The sequence below is a fragment of the Lissotriton vulgaris genome, chromosome 4_1 (genome assembly GCF_964263255.1).
Source record: "Lissotriton vulgaris chromosome 4_1, aLisVul1.2, whole genome shotgun sequence".
NCBI classification, from domain to species: domain Eukaryota; kingdom Metazoa; phylum Chordata; class Amphibia; order Caudata; family Salamandridae; genus Lissotriton; species Lissotriton vulgaris.
This window is the reverse complement of record NC_141691.1, coordinates 595,662,687-595,678,622: the sequence shown is the minus strand read 5'-3', so window position 1 is coordinate 595,678,622 and position 15,936 is coordinate 595,662,687. Positions and strand designations below refer to the sequence as shown.

General features: G+C 45.9%; 1 protein-coding gene across 2 annotated transcripts in view; it reads left to right on the top strand.

The window, feature by feature from the left end:
• DPY19L1 (dpy-19 like C-mannosyltransferase 1) overlaps window positions 1-15,936 on the top strand; it is a 477,954-nt gene that overhangs the window by 370,516 nt on the left and 91,502 nt on the right. For both annotated transcript variants that reach the window (XM_086964815.1, XM_086964814.1), the window contains one exon: window positions 10,113-10,232. In XM_086964815.1, the coding sequence (XP_086820941.1) occupies window positions 10,113-10,232 (120 nt within the window). The remainder of the gene's footprint in view (window positions 1-10,112; window positions 10,233-15,936) is intronic.

Here is a 15,936-nt window from a genome sequence, read left to right as displayed (position 1 = left end):
GAAGTCTTGTAACCAGACCCGAAACGATTCTTTTTGAAATACGATTCAAATCATCCCTTCCTAATTGGATCTGAACGGACGCACCGATCAGAGGTGGCCCGCCCAGTCGAATTGGCGTGATACACCTCCACATTAATTCTGTGGTCCTTCCAAACCCCCCCCCCCCCCCCTCCTCCCCCCTCACCCGTTACTGTCCTGAAGAAGACCCGGTGCAGAGGTCGTGAATTTCCCGTATTGCGCCAGGGTCGGAACGTTGACGATTATGCCCCTTTTATTTTGAGGCCTACACCATTTATTCCCTTGCCCTTTGTATAATAATGTATATAGAATTGTATGGGTAGGCTGTTTTTTGTGCAACTTTAAATTGTCCTTTTGTTGTACATAATTACTTTAATCTTGTGCCTTGAGCCTTTATTCTCTCTAATTCACTTGAGCACCCCTTCCCTTCTTTCCTTCCTTCCCAGTAATCACTTTATGAATATGTAAATAAAAATTGTGATATAAATGTGATTATTAGTTAATGTTTTTCATTAAAACAGTTGTGTTGGGTTTACTGCATACATAATGCAAGTTTTATATCTCCTCTCTTTGGTTACAGATTCAATCTGATTAATTGTTTTGTGAAAAATCAAGATTCACATTTATTGATATTTAGAGTGCTGTCTAGGACCACCTTTTTTATATATTTGTTTTATATACACCATGCCACTGGAGTCAAGCTAGCCTCGCTGATAAGGGATGATATCATGAAACTGGTCCCAGGATGCTTGTTTCCGGTCCAGGGAGGACCTGACTTGGCAGTTCGGGCTGGACTGTTCCCATGAGGAGCAGGGTCAAGACTAATTTGCATGTGGGTGGGTCTAAACTGGAATGGCATGGTGTGCAAACAAACGATGGATTTAGGCCCAGATCTCTGTACTGGGGGCAAATGTTTGACATTGTTTCTGCATTCCGTCGATCAATTTTGTTTTTTTGCATTCACCGTCCTAAGTGGGACGCCTATGCTCAGGCGTGAGTTGCAAGCTCACCATGCCACTGGAGTCAAGCTAGCCTGGCTGAGGAGGGGTTTGAAACCGGTCACAGGATGTTTATTTCTGGTCCAGGTAGGACCTGGCCAGGCAGTTCAGTCTGGAATGTTCCCATGGAGAGCCGAGTCAAGACTGATTTGCATATGCTCTGTGTTACTGACAGCCTGTCTTCAATACACATATTGGGTGGGTGACGGGTACACTTTGTGCATTCCCTCTAGACAGCCACAACACAGGAAGGATAGGGTTGTCTGAGTATCCATCTTCATACATCTGCATTCTAATGGCCTTAACTGAGCAGGATAGAAGGGAAGGGCTTACACTTCACTAGAATAGACAGTGTCCTGTCCCCACAGAAAGGATGATTACCCCCCACACACACACACACACACATAGCCTGGCAGACTGTGCTGGATGGAAAGGGATACTGTAGGAAGCTGTCTCTTTATATGGTATACCAAAAACAGATATACAGTGCAAAGAGTTCAGGTATTCCTTTGCCAGTGGACAAGGGCTTGCTCTAGCAATCCCAATGTGCTCTTCTAGGAAGTAGTTTTATCAGAGAGGATTCTTAGACATCTGGAATACACACAATAGTCAATAAATGTTACAAATGACTCAATAGGGACATCCACACCAATTTATAAAAATAACATATCTTCATATATGTTAGGGCAGCCGAATCAATACAATCAGGTAAGTGCGGTTTTCAAGAGGAATACTTTTGCACTTAAAAAGTTGACTCTTAGTGCATTTGTTCAGGAGCTGCAATGTTATCCTATGGGAGGAAAAACAATTACGGCATTCAGTTACAGTACAGCAATTTACAAGACCAATCTCCTGGACTTAAGGTGAGTATGGGGCAAGGTCTAAGGCAGCACCCACAGGTCACCTTGGGCGTCACTGGGTCAGCCGGGTGCATAGGTGCATTTCAGCATCTGGTGCCCAATGTTATCCTTTGTGGATCAGTCAGGTCAAAAAGAGGCTGCAGGCTTAGACTGCAAAGCCAGTCTTTCTGAGCCACAAGGGGGACTCAGGTCTCCCAATGCTTAGGTATGTGGGGACACCTTCGGTCTTTTTCTGTACGAGCCAGGGGCAACAGATGCAAAAGTGTCTTCAGGCATTGGGAACGCTCGCAGCAGAGGGTGCCTGCAAACAGAGACTGCATGAGGGGTCAGGAAGTCCACAGTGGGCAAGTCCAAGGCCTGCTTTATTTCTGAAGGGCCGGGGGCCACGCTGGCACCATTTACCCACTTCAGCTAGGCCTAGGCTGCACGGGTGCAGTGGTGCTTTCCTGTGTCGGGTATGGGCAGTTCTGAGTCTTCTATGGTCTCTTTGGGTGCCTGCAGGTTGCAGGTAAGCAGTTCCACTGATACACAGGAGTTCCTGAGTCTTGGCACAGGGCTCAAAAAATTCACTCGACCGCTCGGATTTGCGAGTGAGATTGATTAAGGACGAGCTATTTTTAGGTCCCTTTCTGGAGAAGTGTGGCTCACTGGTTAGAGCAGGCAGACCCTGAAGCAGAGGTCAGACCCGGGACCAGGGTTCAATTCCCGACGCGGCAGGGTCTTGAGCTCAAATGTCCACGGACTCGATAATTCTCGCTTCGGTGCCTGACCTAATCATGGGTTCACACTCTGCAACTCTGGGCATTAAGCTTGCTTAATCTCCACAACGCCCCCCCGCGGCGGGATGCCTGGCTTTCACCTTGGGGATGCCCGTTAGGGGCTATCTCACAGGGAAAAGCCAGGACGGGTTCCCAAGGCAAGCGCCGAGATGCCCATGGTAGTCGAGCGCTATATAAGAACATACAAAAAAAAAAAAAAAGTAGGAATACAAACTTGACACTTGACCTTTGCCTCTGAAAGCAGAGGAAATGTGACAAGATAGCAAGATTTAAAGGCATCTTTATTGCTCACAAAGTAAATGAGCAATAAAAATGCTTTTAAATCTTGTTAACTTGTCACATTTGCTCAGTTTTCAGAGTTTGAGGTCAAGTTCATTTAGGTTAGGTCGAGGAGATTTTGTAGTTTACTAGACTTGCCGGTCTAGAGCATTTTTTATGATTTGTCCAGCCCTGTGGCAGAAGTAATGGCAGTCCTCCCAGGCTTCTGAAGGCACAACAGCTTGCAGTACGAGATGACTTTGGCTCAATCATTGGGAACAGCAGACAGTCCAGCAGGGTTGGCATTAAGTCAGTTGCTTCTTCCACAGTTCTTGCTTTTCGCGGCTTTTTGGTCCTTCTTCTTCTTTTGGTCATGCCAGTGTTGCCCTAAATCCTGAATTTAGGATCCTTGGGGCAGTGTAGGGTAGTAGCCAATGGTTGCCTACCCTTGGGGTCACTACTCCCCCTTCCCGGGGGAGGTGGTCATAACCCTGTCCCAGAATTCCCTATTTTGCCATCACCAATATGGCTAACTTTGAATAGTCATATTCATCTCAGGTAACCCACCTTAGGGTGGCATTGGTCATGCCTGTCTTCATAGCTACTTTTCCTGCCTATTCAGGTGCCACATGGCTCTGGCCAAAGGGGGTCGGCTTCTTCTCCTGTGACAGAAACCAGATTTGCTCACCAAAGCTGGTAGGGGCTTTGAAGCTCCACTGCCTTGGGATGTTATTCTTCAGGTCATCCTGTGGGAGTAGGTGAAAACACCCCCTGCCCAAGGAGGCCAGGTTTTGACCTCCTAGAGCAAAGGCCTTCACCCTTGAGGTTCAGAAACTCGTCTCTGGTGGCAGGCTGATGAAAGGCAGTCAGTCCGCATCAGGGGCTGGTAGGTCTTCAGGAGAAACCTTTAAGGTGCCCTCCGGGTGCATGTATCACTAACTCCGACACTAGCACCAGTGCGAGTTTATTAATACAAGATGTTTGATAACAAATATCCTTCTTTTCAGTGAAGCCATCATAAAGCTGGGGAACTTGTTTACACCAGTGTCCAGCATATGATTTAAAATGGCTTCCCTGATCACTTGTACTGGTCGCAATTAAACTGTCCCGCACAGGGGCATATCTGCTCAAGGAGCTACGTCTTCGCATGTAATATCAGACACCCCACCTTAGAACTGTAAGGCCTGCTGTAGGGATAACCTACAAATATTATATGCAGGGTTAGTGAACAAGGCACACAGGGATGTGTCTCATGTCGTGTTTTCACTTTTGGGTCTGCACCAGAACACGCAACCTGCAATGGCAGTCTTGTATGGGTTTGGTGAGGGGTCCCTTAGGGTGGCACAATTCGTGCAGCAGCCCTTAGGGCCCTTGTTAGTACACAGGCCCTAAATACCAGAGGTACCATTTACTAGGGACTTACTGAGGGTACTAAAGGTATCACCAATGGAGAAACGTTAGCACAGTTTTGGGAAAGAGATCCTTTACTGCAGACCTGGTTAGCATGTACCCAATACGCTTCCAGTTGAAATCACATTCAATACTAGGCAGAAAGTAGGGGTGATGAAGTTGAAAAGGGCACTTCGCTCCACAACGACCTCCCAAATGGAAGACGATGCCACACATTTTTGCAAAGGGAGTCTTACTCTTGTAAGTGAAAAAACTTAGAAAGGCCATCTGCATTGGCTTTGTAAGTCCCAGGTCAGTGTTCTAAGCCAAGGTAAAGTCAATACCCTGTAGGGAGATGTACCACCTCAACAGTTTGGGGTTGTGTCCGTTCAGTTGCATTAGCCATCTAAGAGGGCTGTGGTCGGTTTGAACAAGGAAGTGCCACCCAAACAAGTATGGCCTCAGCTTCTTCAGGGACAAATTCACTGCAATGGCTTCCCTCTTAATGTCACTCCAACACTGCTCTCTGAGGAATAATCTCCTGCTAATGAAAGCAACAGGTTGTTCATGACTATCGTCATTGTTTTGGGTTAGGACCACTCCTGTCTTACGTTCAGAGGCACCTGTCTGCACTATGAACGGCTTTGAATAATCTGGAGCTTTTAGAATAGGTGCTGAGCACATCGCTTCCTTCAGAGTGTCAAAAGCCTTTTGAGAGCTCTCTGTCCAGTTTACTTGCTACAGTATTTTCTTAGAGGTCTTAGAGGGGTGCTAGAGTTGACCCATATAGCTTCACTAACCTCCAGTAGTGCACAGTCAAGCCAAGGATCGCTCAGAATTGAGACTTGGTGGTTGGAGCTATCCAGTCCATAATTGTCTAGCTCTTGGGTTGTAATTGTTGAACTTGTCCACAACGTACAAGGTGGCCCAGGTATACAACTGAGCCCTGCCCTATCTGGCCCTTGTTTCCTTGATAGTGAGGCCTGCATTTAGCAGAATCTCAAGGACCTTACCAAGGTGGATCAGTTGATCCTGTCAAGTGGAGCAATAGACCGCAATATCATCCAGATAGGCTGCACTAAAAGCCTCCAACTCAGCAAGAATGTTGTTCAACCTTTGGAAGGTGGCGGGGGCATTGTTTAGTCCAAAGTGCATAACAGTGAACTGATCATGCCCAATAGGAGTTCAGAATACAGTTTTCTCTTTTGCTCCTGGGGTCAGACCAACCTGCCAGTGCCCTGATGTCAAATCAAAAGTACTGAGAAATTTAGCTGCCCCTAACATGTCAAACAATTGGTCAACCCTAGGAATTGGATGTGCATCTGTCTTGATTACTGCACTGAGGCCCCTATAGTCCACACAAAACCTCAACTCTGTTTTACCGCCCGTGGTCAGAGGTTTGGGGACTAAGACATTTGGGGTGTTCCAGGGGCTCTCGGAGGGTAATGACTCGCTATTCCAGCATCTTGCTTACTTCAGCTTTAATGTTCTCTTTGACATATCAGACTGCCTGTAGATTTTATTTTTGATAGATAGTCTGCCCCTAGTGTTCTCACAAGACCCACAAAAACCTGGGCAAGGGGAGGGGGGGGGGGGGGGGGGGGGCAAACCACTCCATTCAGGGGGCTGGGGTATCAGGGAAAGTATTTTCCCCCTGTCAAAGCAGGAAAGTTCTTTGACCGGTCAAACGTGGGTAGGTGTTTTGACTGGAATCAGTCAGGGAGCTAAAGAGGCGGCCTGCTCAAAGAAGCTTCCCATTGGTGGGCAGTCCCAGGGGATTGTCAGTAATGGTGTGTTGGTGGAAATTGTCTCAGAGATGGAAGGGGTTCACAGAGGCAACCTTAGTTTTCCTGGGTGGGGTGGAAATTGCAGCCCTGGTCGCCTTGCCTCCCAGCATGAAGAGGTACAGGCAGAAGCCTAAAATAATTGGAACTGAGGGTGCGGCTCTGAGAGATACAGGAGCCAGTGTGACCATGATCACAGACAGCAGAACCAAACTATACCCCATGGCACTGGTGAGTTTGGAATTGGGAGGTGTGACATGCCCCAAGAAGGGATGTGTGTATCCTGCCCTCCCAGTAGAGTGTGTACTTGGAAATTATCTTGAAGCTTCTGACAGGCCAAGCCAGGAGAGGATGGTCCATGCAAGGGTGCCGAGTGTGTAGGTACTGTGACTAGGTCACAGGCTTCACAGAAAGGAAATGCTGGACACTTGAAACAGTGGGCCAAGCCTCCATTGACAAAAGGAAAGACACAGGGTCTGGTGAGCCAGCCCAAAGAACTGCAGAGGTGCAAGAGGAATCTGACCCTGTCGGGGAAGATTTGACCTCTGAGGTAGGGATTCCACCCCTGCAAGATCTGTCCGACTTGGAAAATTGCAAGGAGGCGGTGGACCCTCCAAATTTGACTTGTGTCAGGGACAGAGAGAGTGTCCCACTCTTGAGTGCTTGAAGCAGACTGCTTCCAGGCAAGAGAAGGATGATGTCAATGGATTCCACAAAGTCTAGTGCGATGAGGGGGTCCTTTTTACCTCAAGGAGGGAGCCACCAGGATGTGGTGGTCCCCCATGCATTTATAGAATTCCTCTGTTTGGGTCAGAGTAAGACATGGAATAGGTTAGTTAACCATTTCTATTGGCCCAATATAACAGCCAAAGTAAATGTGTTTCAGCTCCTGTGCAACCTTGATACCACTGGCAGTGGTTGAGACTCCCTTTGAAAGGGAGGGGTGGCCATTGTTGGTTCCGTAGACCCATCAAATGTCTCAGGGATCAGCTATATCTTGGTTGTATTGGACCATGCCACAAAATAACCTGAAGCAATACCCCTCAGAACAGTCACTGCTCCTTCAGTGGCTTGGGCCCTACTTGATGTGTTCACCCGAGTAGGTTTTTCCGAAGGGGGTGGCCTGCCTATCTGAAGGTGATGTGAGTTGAATGTGGTGTTATCTAAAAGTTCTCCACCCCATATCATCCCCAGACTAATGGTCTGGTTGAAAGGTTCGATAAGACCTTGAAGGGCATGATCATGGGTTTGTCTGACAAACTCAGGAGGATATGGGACATTCTCTCATGCCTACTGTTTGCATACACAGTGGTGCCACAAAATAGGGTTTGCTTCAGCCCCTTTGAATTGTTTTTTTGGCACCCTTTAAGAGGGTCAGTGTGTCTGGTGAGAGAGTATTGGGAAAAGCCTCTCAAGGAAGCAAAGGACAACGTGCTGGACGATGTACTAGGCCTTAGATTTCACATGGACGACTACATGTACAAAGCAAGCAGGAACTAGAGGCCAGTAAAGATCTGATGAAGCTCTGGTATGACCAAAAGGCTACTATGCCTGAGCAATTGGTGTGGGTGTTGGAGCCCCTAGATCCCATGACCCTCCAGGCCAAGTGGACTGGGCCCTATCCAATCTTGGATAAGAAGGGCAAGGTTACTTACCTGGTAAACCTTAACACCCCTAGGAATCCCCACAAGGTCCTGTACGTCAATAGGTTGAAGCTCTACCAAGACAGGGCAGACGTGACCATGCTGATGGTCACTGATGAAGGAGAAGAGGAGGAGACTGAGCAACTGCCAGACCTTCTCTCCCACAATGTGCAAGATGGGTCAGTGAAGTGAATTGTACTCTCTCCCAAATTGACAGACCAGAAGCACAGAGAGTGTAAGCAGGTGCTAGAGCAGTTTGCTGGTCTGTTCTCTTTGCTCCCAGGTATCACCAACTGGTGTAAACGTAATGTTGACCCTGGTGGCAGTCTAGCTGTCAAAAATAAGTTGCACAGTTTGTTTGACCATGGTAGGCTTTGTCCCATATACTAGGCACTTGTAAGTAAGTTAAATATATGCCAATTAGGGTTATTGCTAGTTCCAACGTTTAAAAAGAGAGAGCATAGGCACTTTGCTACTGGTTAGCAGGTGTAAGGTGCACAGAGCACTAAAGCTACGTTTAGATTTTTGGGTACCTTCATACCTATGCTTTATTCCTCACTTGCACCTAGAGAACAAGAATAGTGTCTGGCTGCTTTGTGCCCACAGCTCATCCCATGAAGGGGGGTAGGAAAGAGACGGAAAATAATGGGATTGGGCTCTCTCATTTATAGTTCTTCTAACTGATTTCATTGTGGGGTAAATTAAGGTATTGCACATTCACACCCCAAAATCCCTTTGCATTCAATGAACCATCAGTCCACACCCTAGAGGCTTGTGAAGGGGTTGGTTGCCTAGATTAGAGGCCCTCTTTCTCACACACGTCCATTATTCTAGGGTCTGTGTTTCAGGATGTGGCACTCATGTATTTCTTCCCTGTAATCACACTGTTTCTAGAGCTAACACTCAAAACCATGGATTCACACTCAAACACGTTTTCTCTTCACAGGACCTATGCCAGTCCTACGTACTTGATTTTCCTGCTGTTGCTTATCCATTTGACAAATATGTGCACACTTTTTGTTTCTAAACAACATATTTAGATGTACAAAATACAGGCCATGCAAAGCAAGTAAGCAAGCAAATATCCTGTAAACACAATTAGTCTTTACCTATTCTTTTAGCTTAATCGTGCTCACACATCTAGCAAATTCCACAGGCCGAGTGACGAGGTGTGCTGAACCACAGCTCCCTAGGTGAAACATCTCCCTTACCTCTTACGGGTCATCTCCTGGAGTCCAAAGCAACTCTATTCTGTCTACTGCTTGCAGAGTGGATTTGGTGGCCAGTGCACCATCAGGGTAATAGAAAGCTCAACATGTTAGGAAGTCAAAAAGTTGAATGTGTGTTCAATTCAAACGCAGTGAGTATCACAGCAGATCACAAGAGACAATAGTAATTTCAACTGACCAGAGTTCTTGCCCAAAAATTACCAGTTGGAGCATGGACTGTTAAAAGCATGGCGATTTGAATAGTTTATATACATTTACTTCTTTACACTAACCTACAGGGCATATATATGTGACAGAAACGTATTATTTTCAGTAAAACTTATCTCATGAGTAGGTGGCAGGATCATCTCAGGCAAAATATGAGATGTCCTTGAAGCAAGAGCTACATAATCACACTGCTGACTTTAATTTATTAAAATCCCGCTTCCGATTGCCTACATCGAAAGCAAGGGTGTGCTTTGCTGCAAGATGCAGGAATTGTGCAAGCGTGTAGGGACTAAGGGGCACTCTAGATTAATAAGAAAGTGATATTCATATTTAGTTCTAAAAAAATATCAGTGCACGTTGTGACATGAAGATGCAAAGAAAATGACTTTGACCTTAAAGCAAAAAGAATACAGGTTTATGTACTCGAAACGTTAATTATTATATATTTTTTTAACTGTACCGTGTGGGTCTTCGTTGAAACTGAGGATGGGGCAGGGGGCAGAAAAATAAGTCTTCCAGTCTAAAGTATGATAAAGGACCTTTGTCCAAGTGGTGAAATTAACACAAGAAAAGTAAGGCAAGCCATTAAATGAAAAGCAAGCAAATTCGATTAACCAGAAAGCAATCTAATGATAAACAATTGACTAATCTAATTTCCACTATAAATATTGGTATTGTACACAAGTATTTTGACAGCAGACAACTAAAGCCTTCTGCAAGCGAGGCTTCATGAAAGTTTGTAAAACATTCCACAAAAAAAGTTAATTAGAGGCATTAGCATTTAGGTATTCTAATTGCATTTTGGAAATTCAATCAAATATATCACACTCCTGACGCACAGATTTTATGTTTCTTAAGCGTTTGTTCCCATTTGCTCTATCTATATAAATTATGACAAATGTTTGTTAATGGCATTGATGATCTTTTTTTTTTTGTATCTTCTGCAGCTGGTGTTTCACGCGTTGCAACTGATAGCATATGCTATGCTTGCTATTTTTATCATGCGATTGAAGCTGTTTTTAACACCTCACATGTGCCTTATGTCTTCTTTGATATGTTCCAGACAGGTAAGATATTGTTTTTGAAGTTGGCAAATGTGACAAGCTTTTGGTTATAAACTTAGCGTTTGTAAAATATATACATACAGTTTATAATGGCAGACTGAAAACAAATTGTCTTTTTATCTATCGGTTCATTACAATTCAAATAAATGCTGCAAATACAATATGACAGATTAAATGTAAAGTATACTATACACTGTCATCACATTCATTGTATGTAATTATTAACAGATTGTGCAGGGAATATAAGGCATTGCATTTGATTGTTTAACACAAACACCTCCTTTAATTTGTGATTATGAAACCAAAAGAAGAAATTGTCAGTTTTGCAGCGTGAATCTTTTCTGGATTCACATGCTGTGCATTATTTTACCATATAGTGGTTGTGTCTGAAATGCTCCACTTTTTTGTAGTTCTTCTATTTTTGTTTTTCGATGTTGGGAGTTGACAGATTTCCCATTTAGTGCTTCCTGTGACGTCATACACCTTCCCTTGGAAGGTCCTACTCTTGGTCGCCATTTTCAGGTTCTTTTTTTGTACCATTGGGTCTGGATGCTTTGCTAAAGGCTCTCCAACATGAGGAAGAAAAAAGTTCAAAAGAAGTTTGCCGAAGAAGTTGACGAAATTTGGAGAAGATGAGGTACCGGAGGAGATCCTTGGGGTGAAGGGTAAGTTTCCCTAGATGGGTTTGAGAATGCCTTGACAAGGAGTTCCCTGAGAGGCATGAAGGAGAAGGCTCTGTTCCAGTTCTGCCTGAATTGCCACCACAAGGTCACGCAGAAAGACCAACACCAGGACTGCAACCTCTGCCTGCTGATCGATCATTGAAGTGATGACTGCAAGACATGTGCCAGGTTCAAGTTGAAAATGCTGAGGGTGAAGGAGAAGCAGACACACTACGCCATGAAGGGTCCAAAACCAACACCATCCCTGAGAGTCCTGAGGCTGTAGAGCGGTGAGGAGGAAAACATCACTGAAGGCACAGAAAAGAAAACGTCTGACCCGAGAATGGTCGAAGTCAAGTGAGAGGCGACCAAGAAGGACAATAGACCTTAGGTAACATCTAAAAAACAGGCCTTCGCTGAGTCTCGTAAATCAGACAGAAAGGCATCGAAGTGAGCCTTGTTGTTTAAAAAATTGCCAACTGAGGGTAGGCCCAGAGACAAGGAACCCCTCAGATCCCCTAAAAGGGACACTGCAGGAGGAAGGTCTCTCAGGAAGATTCACTTGTCGAAAGATGAAGGAGGTTAAAATGCTTCGATATCAAAGCAAGAAAAATCTCAGGATGAGACGAGAAGCTCAACGACCGATTCATCATCAACAAAAAGCAACATTGACCCTCGACCTGGAAGAATGCTTGGTGGAGGTCGAGAGGAAAAAGCGGTGCCTCTAGGCCGAAATGGCCACCTTCATGCTGAAGAAAATGGATTTTAACACATCCTTAAAAGAATTTAGAATCCTTCAAAACACTTTGATGCTAACTAGGCCAAGAAGGACATTGAAAAAATAGAACCTCTTATTACACCTGAACTTTAGGAAGAGGAAGAACAAATCTTCAACGAGGTGGAAGAAGAACAGGAATTACTGGGAATGTTTCAGGGGTCAAAAATCTTCTGAGTACGCAGAAATTCAGTAGCATGAGGTTGAGACAGACTCCCCTGAGGAAGGAGTAGACTGTTACCCGTAGAAGTCTTTGCCTCCAGATGCCACTGGAATATACAATCATGTCATAAAAAGGCTGCAGACGAGTTTGGAGTGCAGCTTGGGTATGAAAAGTAGCAGGCAAGTTTCCTGCTGGAAACTCTGATACCATCACAGGCAAGGAATCAGTTCCTATCAATGTTGCCTCGTGTCCTGGACCAAGGAATGGAGGCATTTAAGGAGCCTAACATATGTAGAACAGTGACTCCAAGAGCTGAGAAAAAATATAATCACTCCACAAAAGACCTGGCCTACATCAACCTATCATATCTTCTACAGCAAAGAAGAGGATGGATATCCCCTCTACATCTTGACCAACTCCTGACAAGGAGAATAAAAGATGGACCTCATGCAGAAAATTTGAAAGAAGCGCAACCAGTCAATTGCATATTGCAAATTCAAACAGCCATGCTTATCAGCACTGGGAGGAGATGGCAGAGCTCATGAAGCACCTGCCCGAGCAATATCAGAAGAGAGCCGCAAACCTTGGTAAAGAGGGCAAGAATATGGCAAATGCATGCCTGAAATCAGAATTTGATGCTGCGGACACAGCAAGCCGGCAAATGAAGACAGGTATTACACTACACTGTCATTCATGGCTAAGAATCTCATTGTTCAAGCCAGAAGTAAAAGCCAATATCATAAATAACCCTTTCAGCGGAGAAGAGCTATTCGTGAGCACTGTCTGTGACACACTGCATCAACTCAAAAAGGACATTGAGACTGCTAAGTCCATGGGGCATTGATGCAGTTTAGGGGAATGTTAGAAATGGCCAGGGATGTGGATTTCCTATAGCCCGACTATTAGACCTGGCACCTTGGCGTGGGTCTCCCTTCCCTTTTTGCTGTTGCCTCATGTGTTTTTGCTGGTGTTAGATGCTTTGGGCACTGTGCCACTGCTGTCCAGTGCCACAGTGCAAGTGCTCCCTTTTGTTAATTGATGTATGGATTAGTGATTCCATGATTGGCTGATTTGGTTTACTGGTCAGATCCTAGTACGGTGCACTGAGTGTGCCCAGGGCTTGTAAACCAAATGCTGCTAGTGGGCTTGCAGCACTGGTTGTGCCACCCACAGAAGCAACCTGTAAAAGTGTGTCTCAGGTCTGCCATTGCAGAGCCTGTGCCACCCACAGAAGCAACCTGTAAAAGTGTGTCTCAGGTCTGCCATTGCAGAGCCTGTGTGCAGCCTGGTACTGCCATGCTGACCGAGAAAGTGCCCCCACTTTCCACTCCCATAACCTGCCCTTTTCTTCATATCAGACACCCCTATGGTAGAGCCAAGTACAGGGTGCCCTGTAAGTATAAGGTAGGACAAGCCCTGATGTGTGTGGCATGTCCTAATAGTAAATTACAGCCATTTTCGTTTTTCACTATTGCAAGGCTACCTATGCTCCATAGGCCAGAATGGGCAGTTAGATTATTACATCTTCTAATCCTAACTGACTCAGGGAACTAGGTAGAAATTTGGATTTAGTATGCCTGAACTCAGAATGATAAGATCCATCGTTTAGTGAAGTTGGTTTTAACATTCTGTGTTTGAGAATACCACTTTTAGAAAGTACGTATTTTCTTGTCTAACTATCCAAGCCTGCCTCTGCTAGGCTGAGTATTCCTTGTCTGGAGTTTGAGGGGCAGGGGGATTCCAGGAGACAGGGTGAGTCAGCCCAGTGGTGAATAGAGAGATCTGCATCTAGATGGGAGGGAGGAGGTGCACCTGGGACCTGAATAGGGCTGTGCCTTCCCTCCACAATACTGGCTTCACATCCTGTGGTGAGTCTGATGTCTCTGCCCTGCACTGTGAAAGGAAAGAAGGAGTCATGTAATCAGAGTTCTCCAGAACTGACCAGAACTGGTTTGGACTAGGCAAAGGCCTCTCTGCCATCAGGGAACAAAGAGAAACTGTGTATAAAAGAGGGGACCCAAATCCCAGAACTTTAGATCACTTTGGACAACAACAAGAAACCTTTGCTGAGGAGTAGAACCAGAGAGACTGAGGAGAGACTATCCCTAAGCTGAAGTGCTGCTTGGGGGATTGGTCTGCAGTGCTTGACTGACTGCCAAAGAAAGGAGAGAGGAACTTTGTGTACTTTATTTCAACTTGTGAATGATCTCCAAGGGCTTGAGAAAAATGCTTGCTTCCTGCAGTTTCTCAGGGACAACAGAATTCACCCACCAGCTCCCCAGGAGTTCTTTGGAAATGCCTGCAGTTGTGCTGTACTTTCTGAGGAACTGCGTGTCGCAAGGAGCTGGAAGCGCGACTCAAGAACAAGAAGCATGTCGCCTAACTGCTGTGCCGCTTTACTACACAAAGCGCCTCGCATCGCTTTAGAAGAGGATGAATGTCTCATCAGACGCCGCCGCATCACCGGGAAGCGTATTGCAGAAGAACCGTTGAGCCAATGCAGGTCCACCGAAGCGCCTCGCATCGTCAGGGGAGAGGATCGGACGCCGCCGCATCACTGGGAAGCGTGTCGCAGGGCCTGTCGCGGCTCATCGCCGGAGACGAGGATCGATGTCACACCAAACGCCGCCGCATCACCGGGAAGAGTGTCGCAGGGCCTGTCGCGGCTTGAATTGTTGTGGAAGCCACTCGCATCGCCAGGGGAGAGGATCGACATCGAAGCAGACGCTGCTGCATCACTGGGAAGTGTGTCGCAGGGCCTGTCGCGGTTCATCGCCGGAGAAGAGGATCGACGTCGCAGCAGCTGCATCCGCATTACCGGGAAGAGAGTCGCAGGGCCTGTCGCGGCTCGCATCGTTGTGGAAGCCACTCGCATCGCCAGGGGAGAGGATCGACATCGCAGCAGACGCCGCTGCATCACTGGGAAGTGTGTCGCAGGGCCTGTCGTGGCTCGCATCGTGTGAAGCATCTCACATCGCCGGAGAAGAGGATCCACTTCGCAGCAGACGCCGCCGCATCACCAGGAAGCTTTTCGCATCAAGAAGAAAGGGCCATCTTTGTTTCTTTGCACCAGATTTTCAATGCATCACCGTCCTTGCAACACTTTTGTTGTCTTGTGTTACGCATCTTAAGGTACATTGAACTCAGAGTGTAGCATTTACCATCTTAAGAGAACTAAGCTAATTCTACCATCTTAAGTACAGTATTGTGGATTTTTGTCGTTTATGGTCTTGTGTTAAATCTATATAAAAGATACTTATTTTTAATATGCAACTTGTGTGGTGTCCATCTGTAGTGTTGTCACTTGATTACAGTATGTGTACACAAATGCTTTACACACTGCCTCTGAGAAAAGCCTGTCTGCTTGTGCCAAGCTACCAAGGAGCAGGGGTTATTTTATTTATTTATTTTTGAGATTTGTAAAGTGCACAAATGCCCTGGGGCGTCTCGACGCTGCGGACGGTGAGCAGAATCGGTGGACAGAATTATTTGTTAAACAGCCAAGTCTTTATCATCCGTCTGAAGAGTAACAATGACTGACAAGCTCTGATCTCCCGCACGAGGGTGTTTCAGAGTCTTGCCGCCGTAACGACAAAACGTCTGTCACCCCAGGAGACGGTTTTTGTGCGTGGTACCGTTAACTGACATGCAGTGGAGGACTGAAGTAGTCGGTTAGGAAGATAGGTCGATAACTGATTTATTAGGAACTGGGGGCCTATTTTACGAGAGGCTTTATAGGCAATGCATAATGCCTTAAATTTTATACGGTTCTTTACTGACAACCAGTGGTACCTTTTGATCACGTGGGGGTCCCTGACATCATTCTGGCAGCCGCATTTTGAACGGTTTGCAGTTTTTGAATAACCCTGCTTTGTGCATTAACAAACAGCCCGTTGCAGTAGTACAAGGATGACATCACTAGTGTACTGACCAAAGTTTTACCTGCATTCAGGAGTGTACCCCCTTTCCCTGACTAGAGGTAAGTGTCGCTATTTGTCACAAGTACCTACTTGTGCCAACTAGAGACCCCCAAATCTAACACCGATGCCCTGGACATATTGTTTGGGGTCCAGTGCAACAAGTTTTCATGTGTATTTTGTCTTTGGG